This window comes from Nerophis ophidion, linkage group LG11, assembly GCF_033978795.1.
Source record: "Nerophis ophidion isolate RoL-2023_Sa linkage group LG11, RoL_Noph_v1.0, whole genome shotgun sequence".
Classification (NCBI taxonomy): domain Eukaryota; kingdom Metazoa; phylum Chordata; class Actinopteri; order Syngnathiformes; family Syngnathidae; genus Nerophis; species Nerophis ophidion.
Genome location: NC_084621.1, coordinates 60,117,611 through 60,133,480, shown reverse-complemented (window position 1 = coordinate 60,133,480; position 15,870 = coordinate 60,117,611). Strand labels below are relative to the sequence as shown.

Here is a 15,870-nt window from a genome sequence, read left to right as displayed (position 1 = left end):
GTACTCCGGCTTCCTCCCACTTCCAAAAACATGCACCTGGGGATAGGTTGATTGGCAACACTAAATTGGCCCTAGTGTGTGAATGTGAGTGTGAATGTTGTCTGTCTATCTGTGTTGGCCCTGCGATGAGATGGCGACTTGTCCAGGGTGTACACTGCCTTCCGCCCAATTGTACCTGAGCTAGGCGCCAGCGCCCCCCGTGACCCCAAAAGGGAATAAGCGGTAGAAAATGGATGGATGATATTGGAGCATAAAAATCTGGGATCGGTGCAATCCGCACATCACTACTCGCCTGAGAGTAGCATGCGTGTCAGCGACATGGTGTTGTTCTACTGAGTATGCTGTATCAGAGCTGTGCAGCTAACACAACTTATTTTATGTTGTATTTGTATCTTTTCACTCATGTCAGCATCCTGCTGTTTGGCGTAGATCCGCACTGACACAAAGCTAAGGCCAAAGGTTACTGTGGGGCTTGATAAGCTCAACTGTACAGAATTCCTTCAGGGCCTTTTAAGGGAGCAAGAGGCGATCCAGAGTGATGCTCCCTCAAGCTGACATCCTTCCTGTCAAAAATTTAACAACATTGCAGAACACACGCTGCTGTTCTTTTTAATAACCATTTTTGTGGCTACTGTTACCACCATCAGTGTGTGAATGTGTGTGTGAATGGGTGACTGTTGAAATAGTGTCAAAGCCCTTTGAGTTCCTTACAACTGTAGTTACCGACAGTTGTTTTCAAAAGTCTTCGTGAGCCAATGTAGTGATATCCTTTACACACTGATGTTGGTTTTTGATGCAGTACCGCCTGAGGGATCAAAGATCCTTAATATAATCGCTTACGTGCAGTGATTTCTCCAGATTCTCTGAACCTTTTGATGATATTACTGACCATAGACGGTGGAATCCCTAAATTCCTTGCAATAGCTTGTTGAGAAATGCTGTTCTTAAACTCTTCGACAATTTGCTCATGCATTTGTTCACAAAGTGGTGACCCTCGCCCCATCCTTGTTTTTGAATGACTGAGCATTTCATGGAAGCTGCTTGTCTACCCAATCATGGCACCTACTGTGGGATGTTCCAAATAAGAGTTTGATGAGCATTCCTCAACTTTCTCAGTCTTTTTTGCCACTTGTGCCAGCTTTTTTAAACGCTTTACAGGCTTTAAATTCCAAATGAGCTAATATTTGCAAAGAATAACAACTTTTCCAGTTCAAACGTAAAGTATCTTGTCTTTTCAGTCGATTCAATTGAATATAAGTTGACAAGAATTTGCAAATCATTGAATTCTGTTTTCATTTGCAATTTACACAGCGTGCCAACTTCACTGGTTTCAGGTTTTGTATATTCTAAGGATTATATGTTTCACTGAAGTTGGACTTTTTTAGGAAGTGGCTGTATGTTGAATGGAGAACATTAGTCAGTGTAATTCTGTTCCCATTGAAAGATGTTCAAATTACTTTTAACTTAGTGTGGGTGGAAACAGTTATGCTTCCCTGCCAAGTGGATAAAAATGGAACCCCTCTTTACACCCGATTTGATGCTTGGTATCGTGTAATACCTGAGATGTGAGCTGTGTTGCCTAGTGCCTCGTCTACCCTGTCATTTCCTGACACTAAAAGGCACCGCCTTCATTTGTGGCCATTGGTATTCAGGGCAACCGGAGCCACTGTGACGGCCACCAACCACAAAGTCCAGGAATGTCCCCACAGGTCACCCCCCACAGCTGACGCTTATGAGGGAATGCACTCCACGTGTGCACACATTTCTCACAATGCTCACGCACTCTCGTGGGAATTACAAAAGCACTACAAGAAATAGGTTGGTACGTTCCCCTCTGTTAGCAGATCACTTAATCTCTTTTGGGCCTGAGATACCAAAAAAGGAGTAGGTGTTTTAACTCAGGATACCTTTCACAGTCATTCTGCGCAGCTTTGAACGGTGGTTATCAACTGCCCTAAATGGCAGAGATGACTCCATAACCTAAAAGGCATGTTTCATGTACAACACAGGCTTCTGAAATAATACATGGCTGTTAAACTAAACAGATCCTCCCACATGTTCATGTTTCTGTTTACTGTGAGGTCCCAGAGGGGTGTGGCTGTTCTCGCTCAGAGCACAGGTCAAAAGGCAAACCCTGGAAAAAAAAAAAAAAAAAAGCCTCCCATTTGTTTGTCTTCTTATCTCAGCGCTTCAATCGCTGCTAATTTGGGTTTTCCTGTATTACTGGAGCTACACATAGTTTTGGGTGCAATAACAAACCACTACATGACTTTGTTTGTCCTCCAGCCACCGACCAATAGTCATCTCGGTCTGTGATCTCTTTATAAAGTGTGTGGAATTAAAGGCCTACTGAAACCCACTACTACTGACCACACAGTCTGATAGTTTATATATCAATGATGAAATATTAACATTGCTACACATGCCAATACGGCCGGTTTAGTTTACTAAATTGCAATTTCAAATTTCCGGCGGAGTTTCTTGTTGAAAACGTCGCGGAATGATGACGCGTGCGCGTGACGTCACGGACTATCAGGACATATTAGTGCAGCTAAAAGTCGTCTCTTTTTACCGCGCAATTAAACAGTATTCTGGACATCTATGTTGCTGAATTTTTTGCAATTTGTTCAATTAATAATGGAGAAGTCAAGGTAAGACAATGGAGTTGGGAAGCTTTGGCCTTTAGCCACACAAACACACGGTGATTCCTTGATAAAAATTCCCGGAGGTGAAGCTTTACTATGGATTAGAGCGGTCAAGCGAACATGGTTCCCGACCACTTGTCAACCTGCAGGTTTCAGTGAGAAAATTGTGGTAAAAAGTCGCCTCTTACCGGCGATCAGCTGAGCTTGTGCCGTCCATGCAGTTGACGTCGACTTCCCTCAGAGACTGGCCTCAAGACACCTGTAGACACACCCCTCCGACTCTTAGGTACTATTTCAGGGGTTACCAACGCGGTGCCCGCGGGCACCAGGTAGCCCACAAGGACCAGATGAGTAGCCCGCTGGCCTGTTCTAAAAGTAGCTCAAATAGTAGCACTTACCAGTGAGCTGCCTCTATTTTTTTTTATTTTATTTATTTATTAGCAAGCTGGTCATAGAATTTGAAAATCCAAGAAAATATTTTAAAGACTTGGTCTTCACTTGTTTAAATAAATTCTTTTTTTTTTATTATTTTGCTTCTTATAACTTTCAGATAGACAATTTTAGAGAAAAAATACAACCTTAAAAATGATTTTAGGATTTTTAAACACATATACCTTTTTACCTTTGAAATTCCTTCCTCTTTTTTCCTGACAATTCAAATCAATGTTCAAGTATTTTTTTATTATTATTGTAAAGAATAATAAATACATTTTAATTTAATTCTTCAATTTATCTTCTATTTTTTCAACAAAGAATATTTGTGAAATATTTTTCAAACTTATGATTAAAATTCAAAAAAAATATTCTGGCAAATATGGAACATCCGTAGAATAAAATGTAAATATTATTTCAAAGTCTTTTGAATTTCTTTTATCATTTTTGTTCTGGAAAATCTAGAAGAAATAATGATTTGTCTTTGTTAGAAATATAGCTTTGTCCAATTTGTTATATATTATGACAAAGTGCAGATTGGATTTTAACCTATTTAAAACATGTGATCAAAATTCTAACAATCTTAATCAGGAAAAATTACTAATGATGTTCCATAAATTCTGTTTTTTAATTTTTTTCAAAAAGATTCAAATTAGTTTTTCTATTAATTTTTTTCGGATGAATTTTGAATTTTAAAAAGTCAAAATTGAAGATAAACTATGTTTCAAAATTTTATTTTAATTTTTTTCGTGGTTTCTCCTCTTTCAAACCGTTCAATTAAGCGTTTTTTCATCATTTATTTTCAACAAAAAACCTTCCGTAAAAGGAAAAAACATGTACGACGGAATGACAGACAGAAATACCAATGTTTTATATATATATATATATATATACATATATATATATATATATATATATATATATATATATATATATACACTTCTTTATTAAAGGTAAATTGAGCAAATTGACTATTTCTGGCAATTTATTTAAGTGTGTATCAAACTGGTAGCCCTTCGCATTAATCAGTATCCAAGAAGTAGCTCTTTATTTCAAAAAGGTTGGTGACCCCTGTACTATTTAATCTCACTAAAACACTAGCAACACAATAGAAAGATAAGGGATTTCCCAGAATTATCTTAGTAAATGTGTCTAAAAACATCTGAATCCGTCCCAATGCAATCGCCTTTTTTAGTATTTTTTTTTACTTTATTTTTTTGTTTTTTTTTCTAGTCCTTCGCGTTCAATATCAGCATCCACGAATCTTTCATCATCGCTTAAATTAATGGGGAAATTGTCGTTTTCTCGGTCCGATTAGTTTTTGCTGCTGGAGGCTCCCATTATAAACAATGTGAGGACGTGAGGAGCCCTCACCCTTGTGACCTCATCGTCTGCGACTTCCGGTAATGGCAAAGCTTTTTTATCAGCACCAAAAGTTGCTGTTCTCTACTAAATCCTTTCAGCAAAAATATGGCAATATCTCAAAATGATCAAGTATGACACATAGAATTGACCTGCTATCCCTGTTAAATAAGAAAATCTCATTTCAGTAGGCCTTTAAACTTGTGTATATACAGTATTCAAGTTGCTATGGCTGTTGTGTAAAAGCTAAACAATTATGAAAGCTTACATTATTGCAAGGCCTTTAGCCCTCCATCATTGACCTATGCTTTCATTCTGTGAATTCATAGCTGGAGACATAAAGCAATTGTTATAAACATCGTAGGACATTATGCTGTGGTGTATTTTGGTTGGCGTCAATACAGCAGTCATAACTGCTCATCCTGTGTTTATAGGAAAAAGACACTTGTCTTACCTGCACGTCGTCCTCCTGTCTCCTGCATCTTGGTTTTACAGTTACCACAGCCAAGCAAGTTTGCTACAGGATGGTGATACATAAACCTTATATGAGATGGATGATTGAAATCAAAATCTCATTTTACAAAAGTCTGAAATTAATCATATATTTTTGGGTGACTGCAGTCAGGATGTAACATTGTGAACATGTATTCTCAATACTACCACGGTAATATAAAATGTGTTCAAAAAGTAATTTTACACACTGAAATCATTCCACCAAGTTTTATTTTAGATTCTTTACTTGAAAAAAAAATACGAATGTCCTTGAATCAAATCTGCACATGGGCAGTAACATGGAATAGTCTAGTTCAGTATGGGAGAGGGGGTAAGTATCAAACATACGGCCCGCAGGCCGGATCAGGCCCCCGGACAGCTTTTATCCGGCCCGCGTGATGAGTTTGCCAAGTATTAAAATGTGCCGCTTTTTTTTTAATGAAAGAAACTGCTGTTCTAAACGTTTCCACTGGATGTCACAACAGCAATTCTGTTAGGACTAGAAAGAGGTACAAAGTAAAGCTTTGTTGCAGCTCCTCGCCCTCGACCCAAATTAAACTTAAAACCTGCCGTTTTATGTCTCCCATACTCCCCCATAATGTGTCTGTCAAAAACGAGAAAGCGTAACCCTTTTGTATGGTTTTTACCTCCGTTTCTGGACATAACAAAAGATGTATTTGATACCGAGAAGAGTTTACATGCTGTGTTTTTTGTTCAATGACAGAAAGACTGTGACTTAAAGTTTAATCCTGGTTTCGTAGATACACTGAGACCAAGTCTAAGGTAATTGTTTTTTTGAAACTGCACCAATTTTCTCAGACTTTTCAACAAACTTGAAGTGTTTTGTCCAGAGGATTATTTGTGATTTGTCCGTTTTCAGAATGTGCTTGTTCTATCAACCTGGAGTTTTCTTTATTTTTAAGTTATCATGCCATGATTTTAACATTCTGGCCCACTTGGGAAAAGATTTCCCTCCATGTGGCCCCTGAGCTTAAATGAGTTTGACACCCCTGGTCTAAACGATCTTAATAGAGTAAGCCTTTTGATATATTTTTAAGAACACAAATTAAGACAGAAGAATGAATAGTTGTTTTAAATAGAGGAACATTCTATCAATATTTTTCTTAGGGAATTGTAGGGCCCTGGAAATCACAGAACCCAATTACCTGTTTGCCAAATAGTAAGGTTTTCCCTTATAAGGACCATTTGTGTATGGACCGCATCTCTCTGGACATCTGTCCCAAGAGAGCACTCACCCCTGCCTTTAGGTCCATCCATCCATCCATTTTCTACCATTTGTTCGTTTTGGGGTGGCGGGGATTGCTGGAGCCTATCTCATGTGAATTCTGAAAGAAGGCGGAGTACACCCTGGACAAGTTGCCACCTCATTGCAGGGCCAACACAGATAGATAGACAACATTCACATATACACATTCGGGCCCATTTAGTGTTGCCAATCAACCTATCCCCAGGTGCATGTCTTTGGAAGTGGGAGGAAGCCAGAGTACCCGGAGAAAACCCATGCAGTCACGGGGAGAACATGCAAACTCCACACAGAAAGATCCCAAGCCCAGGATTGAACCCAGGACCTTTGTATTGTGAGGCACACGTACTAACCCCTGTACTACTGAGTTTAGTATTGACTTTGACGTTTATAACAAGGGAAATACGTTAAAGGCCTACTGAAACCCACTACTACTGACCACGCAGTCTGATAGTTTATATATCAATGATGAAATATTAACATTGCAACACATGCCAATGCGGCCGGTTTAATTGACTAAATTACAATTTTAAATTTGCCGTGGAGTTTTTTGTTGAAAATGTCGCAGAATGATGACGCGTGCGCGTGACGTCACGGACTGTAGAGGAAATATTAGCGGAGCACTATTTGCAGCTAAAAGTCGTCTCTTTTCATCGCGCAATTAAACAGTATTCTGGACATCTGTGTTGCTGAATCTTTTGCAATTTCTTCAATAAATAATGGAGAAGTCAAAGTAGAAAGATGGAGGTGGGAAGATTTAGCCTTTAGCCACACAAACACACGGTGATTCCTTGTTTAAAATTCCCGGAGGAGAAGCTTTACTATGGATCAGAGCGGTCAAGCGAACATGGTTCCAGACCACTTGTCAACCGGCAGGTTTTGGTGAAAAAATTGTGGTAAAAAGTCGCCTCTTACTGGAGATCAGCTGAGCTTGCGTCGTCCATGCAGCTGCGGACATGGACACACCCCTCCGACTATCAGGTACTATTTAATCTCACTAAAACACTAGCAACACAATAGAAACAGAAGGGATTTCCCAGAATTATTCTAGTAAATGTGTCTAAAAACATCCGAATCCGTCCAAATGCAATTACCTTCTTTTTTTTTTAAACTTTTTATTTTATTTTTTATTTTTTTGCTAGTCCTTCGCTATCAATATCATCATCCACAAATCTTTCATCCTCGCTCAAATTAATAGGGAAATTGTCGTTTTCTCGGTCCGAATAGCTCTTGCTGCTGGAGCCTCCCATTATAAACAATGTGAGGACGTGAGGTGCCCTCAGCCTTGTGACGTCATCGTCTGCAACTTCCGGTAAAGGCAAGGCTTTTTTTATTAGCGACCAAAAGTTGCAAACTTTATCGTCGATATTCTCTACTAAATCCTTTCAGCAACACTATGGCAATATCTCGAAATGATCAAGTATGCCACATTGAATGGACCTGCTATCCCCGTTTAAATGAGTTAATCTCATTTCAGTAGGCCTTTAATGTGCTTTCTCTTCATGCTCACATTCAACCGGGCAAGCGTTTTGTGAGCGAGCTTGCTTTTCTAGGGAATAAGCACAGGTTACTGAGTTTATCAAATTGCAGGTTTTCTATTACATTTCATTTGACAATAATTTTAGTTAGACACGGTAATACTAATCTTTTCAGGATTTTACCATGGTTTGCCATTTATACCGTTAATTGTTAACATCCCCTGTCTGAAGTGATATTGAGCCTGATGTTAAAATATGACAGTTGACGACTCTGAAAAGTGTGCAATTATGATATTTACTCTACAAACATAAAATGTGTGAAGTCCAAACCTCTTCCCATATTTAAGTATCAGTCTTCATAATGTTCCAATAATTTCATATATTTGTTGTCTAACCTAACTTTTCTATGAGGGTTTAGGGCTAACATAAATGCTGCTTTAGACCAAATAATTATTTCAGCCCAGTTTGTTTAAATCACATTATCATAGCCCCTTTATTAGGAATATCTTTGCTACAGAATTGCTATACAGATCACATTGTGTACACCCTTACATGTTTTTCCATATCACATTTGTATGTCTTCTGAAAACATCTTGATGTTAAACTAGTACTATAATATACCTCATGGTGCAACCCGGACACATCATCAGTTGCCATACTTAATGTGTGTTTAGTTTAAGAGATGCCCACATGGCACTTGTTTCATTTTCCATTCAGCTGTTGAGTTTGTACAGTCATACAAGTGTCTGTGCCAGTTTTGTACACTTTCATGGGGAAGAACCTTTGTCTTCACTTGGCAAAGTTCGTGTTTCCAGTCTTGTGTCATCAATTTGACAGCCTCTAGTGCAGGGATGTCAAACTCAAATACAGAGTGGGCCAAAATTTTAAACTGAACAAAGCCGAGGGCCAAGGTTGAACAAATTAACCTTTTAATAGGGACCCAAACGGGCTTCACGGTGGGAGAGGGGTTAGTGCGTCTGCCTCACAATACGAAGGTTCTGCAGTCCTGGGTTCAAATCCAGTCTCGGGATCTTTCTGTGTGGAGTTTGCATGTTCTCCCCGTGAATGCGTGGGTTCCCTCCGGGTACTCCGGCTTCCTCCCACTTCCAAAGACATGCACCTGGGGATAGGTTGATTGGCAACACTAAATTGGCCCTAGTGTGTGAAAGTGAGTGTGAATGTTGTCTGTCTATCTGTGTTGGCCCTGCGATGAGGTGGCGACTTGTCCAGGGTGTAACCCGCCTTCCGCCCGATTGTAGCTGAGATAGGCGCCAGCACCCCCCGCGACCCCAAAAGGGATTAAGCGGTAGGAAATGGATGGATGGATGGATAGGGACCCAAACAAGTTCTGCATTGAATATTGAACAAGCAAGGTTTATATTACTTTATAATGACATGCAAAATCAAGTTTCAAATAATAATTATAATAATTGAAAAATATCAATGGCATATCAAATGAAATTTAAATACAACTTAAATGCGTTTTTTCCATGTGCAGCCTTCTGAGGTATATATCAAAATAAACTTTTTCCACATGCGAATAATACATTTGAAAATAAAATAATAATGAATGAATCAAACATGCAAGCCTTGAAGTAGCAAGAGAAAGTGCATGAATAAAATGTTAATTATTGCTCAGTTTGCGAGACTTATTTGCTTTAACACTGAATATGGAACAAGCAATGCTTATATAACTTAATAGTGCAAAATCAACTTTCAAAAAACAAACAAAAAAACATCTATGGTATATGAAATAAAATAAAAAATAAAAAAATGAATGCCTCTTTTCTAATTGCAGCCTTCTGAGGTAAATATCAACATTAAGTTTTTCCACAGGCTAATAAATTTGAAAATAAAATAATAGGGTGGGTGGGGTTAGGGGGCGGGGTTTAGTGCTAGCAGGGCGTGTATATTGTAGCGTCCCGGAAGAGTTAGTGCTGCAAGGGGTTCTGAGTATATGTTCTGTTGTGTTTATGTTGTGTTACGGTGCGGTTGTTCCCCCGAAATGTGTTTGTCATTCTTGTTTGGTGTGGGTTGACAGTGTGGCGCATAACAGTGTTAAAGTTGTTTATACGACCACCCTCAGTGGGACCTGTATGGCTGTTGACCAAGTATGCGATGCATTCACTTATGTGTGTTCAAATACCGCTTATAGTATGTGGCTTGGCCGGCACGCTGTTTGTATGGAGGAAAAGTGGGCGTGACGACAGGTTGTAGAGGATGCCAAAGGCAGTGCCTTTAAGGCGCGCCCCTAACATTGTTGTCCGTGTGGAAATCGGGAGAAGTTCGGGAGAATGGTTGCCCTGAGAGATTTTCGGGAGGGGCACTGAACTTTTGGAGTCTCCCTGGAAAATCGGGAGGGTTGGCAAGTATGAGTATTAGCAATGACTGCGGTGTTACAGCAGCACCGCTGCTGTATAGTACCGGCGGGCCAGCTCTAATGTTAATTTGATATTGCCTCAAGGGCCAAATGAAATTACACGGCGGGCCAAATTTGGCCCGCAGGCCAGAGTATGACACCCATGCTCTAGTGGATCATTGCCCACATAGCATGTTAAAATATGACTATTTAGAATCAGATGGCATTAATCAAACAATGAATGAATGTTACATACTGTACATATAACCTTATTACATAACCTTTTAATGACATTTTGTATTAGACTGCTCTTTGAGAAGCAACGCGTTGAATCTAAATAAAGCTGAAGATGACAGGGTCTTTCCACTGATACCATTGGTGCAACTCCAACCAACCAATAAAACCAGAATGTCTACTGAAGGTGAGGCACTTTATGTGTTTTTCTTTAGGCACACCCACATTTAGAACTCTTTTCTTTGTCTTTTTAAAAACTCAAGTTAATTCTCAAGTCACCAAGAATTTGCTAATGTACAAAGTGTAGGCATTATTTTCAATTCATAAGTATTATTATTTTTAGGTTATGCAAAGCAGCACAATCCATAAACATCCGTCAATTTAGTACTGCAGTCTTTCACATTTCATAAGTGACTGTTAAAAGGTCCCTTTAGTCCCTTATTAGCACATCAGTGTAGGATAGATGCAGAAGTCATTCACGTAATTCTCCACTCTTCTATCCCCCCCAAAATCCCAGTCATTGTGTTCTGCACTACGGTCGGAAATCATTTCCTGTCGAGGGTTTTATACCGATATTGTCTGTCAGATAACCGGAAGAATTGTCTAAACCTGCTTTTTCTGTTTCCGTCTGCTGACAGTCCACCAGACTGTGACCTGCTGAATTCAATCCACCGGCTTAACTATTTTAATCGGTGACTAATACAGTAGTGTGTGTACAAGGGGATGGAAAAACAAACAGCAAAACAAAAGTGTTTCTAATTAGCTACTCTGGTCCAGAGATTTCAGTAGCTGCGTGACCTCAGACACGAGGAATGTTTTGTTTGGATGGCCACATCAATGCTACCATTCATATGAACGCCTTAAGAACTGATGGGAAATCCGAGAATTAGGCGATGTTTTTCATTTACAGGAAAATCTTCATTCTTTCAAGGTGAACAATTCACCGCAATAGAGATGCAATTAACTTCTTTTTTTTTGGATCTGGTTCATCTTTGCGCTGCTATTTAGTGTTAAGATCTTCACTTTACATCACTGATGATGTGTTCAGCTAGTAGATCTAAGACTTGTCCCAGATGGCGAAACCAGTGATAGTCAGAAACCGACTGATGGCTAATGATAGGCTATTGATGGCTTTAGAGCAGGGGTCGGGAACCTTTTTGGCTGAGAGAGCCCAGAATCCAAATATTTTTAAATGTATTTCCGCAAGAGCCATATAATATTTTTTTCAACACTGAACACAAACGCGTGCATTTTTAAGTAAGACCAACATTTTTAGAGTGTAATAGGTCTCTTATTCTTTGTAATAACATTGTTATTCTGAAGTTAACTGTGGAAGGGGCGTGGCCTGTGGCCCTGCAGCGAAGCAGGGTGATGCCAGGACCGGCCTTGAAATCAGCGACAGGTGCGTAAATGGCCCACCTGGGCCTTGTTATCTAATCACCTGTCGCTCTGTTTATAAGCAGCGGCCAGGAGGAGAGATAGGGTTGGGGCTGGAGCCAGAGTGCGAGCGAGAACGAAAGAGAAAAAGACAATTGCTGGAAAGCAACTGAAAGACTTATTGAAAAATAAAAACATATTGTAACCCTGAAACAGGCTCTCATGTCAGTGCTTGGTGGTCTGAAGAACCCCCAGGAGGGCAAGCCCCACTCTAACCAATAATAAATAAATAGCTTCTTACCATTAACGCAACTTCTTGAACAGGTGCGGTAGAAAACGGATGGATGGATTAAAAATGCACGAGAATGTTTTATATTTTTAACAATATTTTTAACACTGATTACAAGTGGAATTATTCATTACTTATCGTGTTAAGCAATGTCAGCTCAGATTAATCAGAGAGCCAGATGCAGTCATCAAAAGAGCCACATCTGGCTCTAGAGCCATAGGTTCCCTACCCCTGCTTTAGAGACCGTCGGCAGCTTGGTAAGATATCACCTGAGGAGAAAGTTCGGCAGACCGAACGGCCTCATCTGAAAGGAGGAAGCATTAGAACATGAGAAAAAACCCACGATTTGACGAACCACGCGGTAACGATGACAAGCAACGTGCAAATAATTCCCACCAGAGCATGTAAAAATGGAAAAATAAGCACAAACAACAAATGCCTCAAGATTCACTACACCAGAATACCGTTCCATAAAATGCCACATCTAATCAGATGTAGAAAGGACTGGGCCAGGAAGAATCCCAAAAATCCTGCAGAACAAAACCATGTCTCTCATTGCATGAAATTATCAAAGACCTGCAATTGGCAGTTTGAGTGCAGTTCGATGCGGATGTCGACAGGGTACACCGTCAACATCAGTCTTGCCCAAAGGATGTTTGCAGTGGAAGGGAAAAGACCTACTCAAACAACCTACACGATGAACCAGGGAGCAGTGAAGTTTCACAAGATTCGGCAGGAACTGACGTTCATAAACAAGCAGCTCAAAAAGACTCGCGAAAAGCAAGAGCCCCTTTTTGCAGAGCTGTAGTCCATCCTGAGGATGAGGCTGATTAGGGCTGTGCGGTATACCGAAATTATATTTTAGAAAGCGGTATATATTTGAGACTATACCGCCATACCGGTATTTTTTGACGTGCCTTTGTTTAGGCTGTTTCCTTTACTTTGCGCTTGACGGGCAAAGTAATGCGCCCTTGCACGGATTTTTCACTCCTGGGTGATTCAATTCTCTGGTCACTGATTGCATTTGGCTATTGGTGAGTGACTACATACACATACACCAATTTGCTTGAGAACATATATCTCTCCTTGTAGCAACTTTATCACTAATCACATCGGTTTATGCTGTTCACTTCTGTTAGCGACTTAGCACAGCAGCTCGCTCGGTGTGTCAAATGTTTAGCCTCACCTCGGCTTCGTCTCTCCCCATGGCCCATGTGGACTAACGTAGTATAGCGGCCGGGTTGCTCCTGAGTAGTTTAAACTTAACAGGCAGAGGCATTCATTGCAGTGAGCGAGTAGAATCTTCATCTATCCCCACGCAAAAGCGTTGGGCTATAAACCCTACGTTAATGAACAAAATCAACGAACACTACTCTATTAGAATGAACAACACATTAACTTACTACTTACAACAAAAATAGTCAGAGTACTCTCAAAACTGCTTGTCCAGCTATAAACCACCCAGGCAACCTTAAGCACTTTGCACTTTTTTTTTTAGGGTACCGGTATTTACCTTATACCGTAAAACCGATACCACAGTATCAGTTCTGGTCCATATCGCCCAGCCCTATGGAGAGAACTGATCACTGAACGGACCGCGAGAATAGAGCCAGTAAGCGTACTCCATTCTTTGCCAATCCCTTTGGCTACACTAATTCCTCAATGAAGCAGAAGTGAGATAGAATCTTGGTCTGCTTACATTCAAGGATGACCAGCTCAGGACACTTTCACTGCTGAGCATGGAAGAAAAAAAAACCTTCTTGCACCAGTGAAATGGTGTATAATGGATCAATACTAAACAACATGAAATAATAATGATCCCAGGACAGAATGTAGATTCTGCACTATGTCATTACAATTAGTCATACCACTTTGGTGGCATTTCTTTCTTTTTTCAGTTGAGCTGAATATACTTAAAAAAAAAAAAAGGATGCTAATGCTAACACGTTTAGTTTAAAATATTTCCTGCTCGCCCCCAATATATGGGCCACTTTCAGCCAGTCTGCCAATGTATGCATTTAATGACAAGGCCGCTGCAAGCTTTTCCAAGACTTTTACATCTCCAAAAGACATTGGCATTCTCCTACAGAGTAGACACCAGTAAGTCTCCCGTCTTGCCAAAAATGTGTCAGTCATATTTTCTTCATCTTGTACAAGTGGGCATTCCAGAGCTGAATCAAATCATAGCTTGGCAACAAGGCAGCATACTGTCTCAGCTAAGCCCAGAAGAATTGACATTTACTGTGTTTAGGGTTAATTTGGAATAGATAGTTTTATTTTTTGTGGCTACTCAACTTTTGGTAGATCTACTTATTCGATAGTTTATAGCAGTGGTGTCAAACGTACGTCCCACTCTGTATTTGAGTTTGACACCCCTGGTTTAAGGGCAATCAAGTAAACTTATGTCTACCAATCAGAACATCCGTCGCTTAAAAACAAGTTTTTATGTCTCAATGAAAAAAATACTATTCAGGGGATGAGACTTGTATTAAGTTTGTTTAGACATTTTGATTAGACATTAGAAATATATATTTGGTGAGATTGTGAGTTTTTCTCGTGTAATGTGCACCCAACCTTAACCTGAAGTCAGTTAGGGTAGACTGCCAAAGTACGACTACAGGGATACATTCTGCCCTTTTCCACCACCTGGTTGCACTCTAAGATGCTGCAGCACCAGACAAAAGTTTGCCATCATGTGGTCAAAAAAGAAAGCAGAGGAAATACAAAACTGAACCTCAGACCGGCATGCAGGCATTCAAGTAAATTTATGTCTACTAAATCTATTATGAATTCTAATAATACCAGTATTTATAGTTGTTCAACTGGATTAAATGTAAACTTACAACTTTTCACATGTGTCTTCATTGCATGACTAAGTGAGTTTTTGTAACAAAGTGCATACTTTTTGAAGTATATGATCTAATCGGTATAGGTTGGAATCTAATTATAAAGATAATAAGGCTCAGTCAGGGAATAATTAGTTTCCACCTGAATTACTGAGAGATCAATCAAAACCTTGTGTCATTTCTGCATAGGCTGACATTGTTGCTGTTGCCGTTGTAGAGGTACTCTTAATATCTTGTGTTTGTTTGGTTGGTTAAATAAGGCTTATCCTTTAAATCACTAGAGGCGTATGGGTCTGATCATATACTGAACACACAACCCTCTGGGGCTGAAATTGTTAAACAAATGAACATGTACTGTACAGACGCTTCCTGCTAGTCGTTCCAATATCATTTCCACGTGAATGTTAGTTAACGGAAGCATGGGAGGGGACAAAGGAGGAGTCTGCACGCACACGTCGTCACTAGGAAAAAGTATGTGTCAATGTGTGTACCAAAACAAAGGAGATTCCCAGTCAGAGTTACTACACTAGAATGAACAAGGGCCAAACAGTCTTATGTTTTGTCAGTACTTGAGCAAAGCAGGAGGGAGGCGTAGCTTCTAAAGTTACATTTGTATACAAAGAGAATTTATTATCATCAAATTCAAGAGGGCAGACAATCCGCAATGGACAACATCCGATCCATCCAACATGAGATTACTTCTCTGAAAGGTATTTACGTATTTTAGACTGGCAGCATCATTAAAAAGAAGTCATGGCGTCTAATGGGTGGCACGTACAGTTTCAATCGTTCCTAATCAGTTCAGTTTCAGTTTATTTCGTACATGCATACGATACAATGTTACACATTACATATTTCCAGTTGAAAAAGGAGTTGGATGAAGCAGAGTTTATTTAATCCTACCCTTTGTCATGTCACAGCAATTGTATCCCATTTCCTTGTTCTATGTTTGTAACAAAACAATGAATAAATAAATAATATACCATAAGTAAGTAAACAAGTATTAAATCCATAAATAATTATCTAGGAAAAAAAATGGTTTCAAATGTTCATCATAGTTGTTCTTCTTTGTACTTTGTGAACACTTGTAGT

General features: G+C 39.6%; 1 protein-coding gene across 10 annotated transcripts in view; it reads left to right on the top strand.

Annotated features, from left to right (window-relative positions):
- plecb (plectin b) overlaps positions 1-15,870 on the top strand; it is a 254,404-nt gene that overhangs the window by 59,769 nt on the left and 178,765 nt on the right. For 2 of the 10 annotated variants that reach the window (XM_061916384.1, XM_061916382.1), the window contains exon 1: positions 15,297-15,488. The exons of the other annotated variants lie outside the window; for them this stretch is intronic. In XM_061916384.1, coding sequence (XP_061772368.1) covers positions 15,443-15,488 — 46 coding nt within the window. In that variant the 5' untranslated portion in view covers positions 15,297-15,442. Of the gene's footprint in view, positions 1-15,296; positions 15,489-15,870 lie in introns of those variants that run through there. 10 annotated transcript variants of the gene reach the window in all.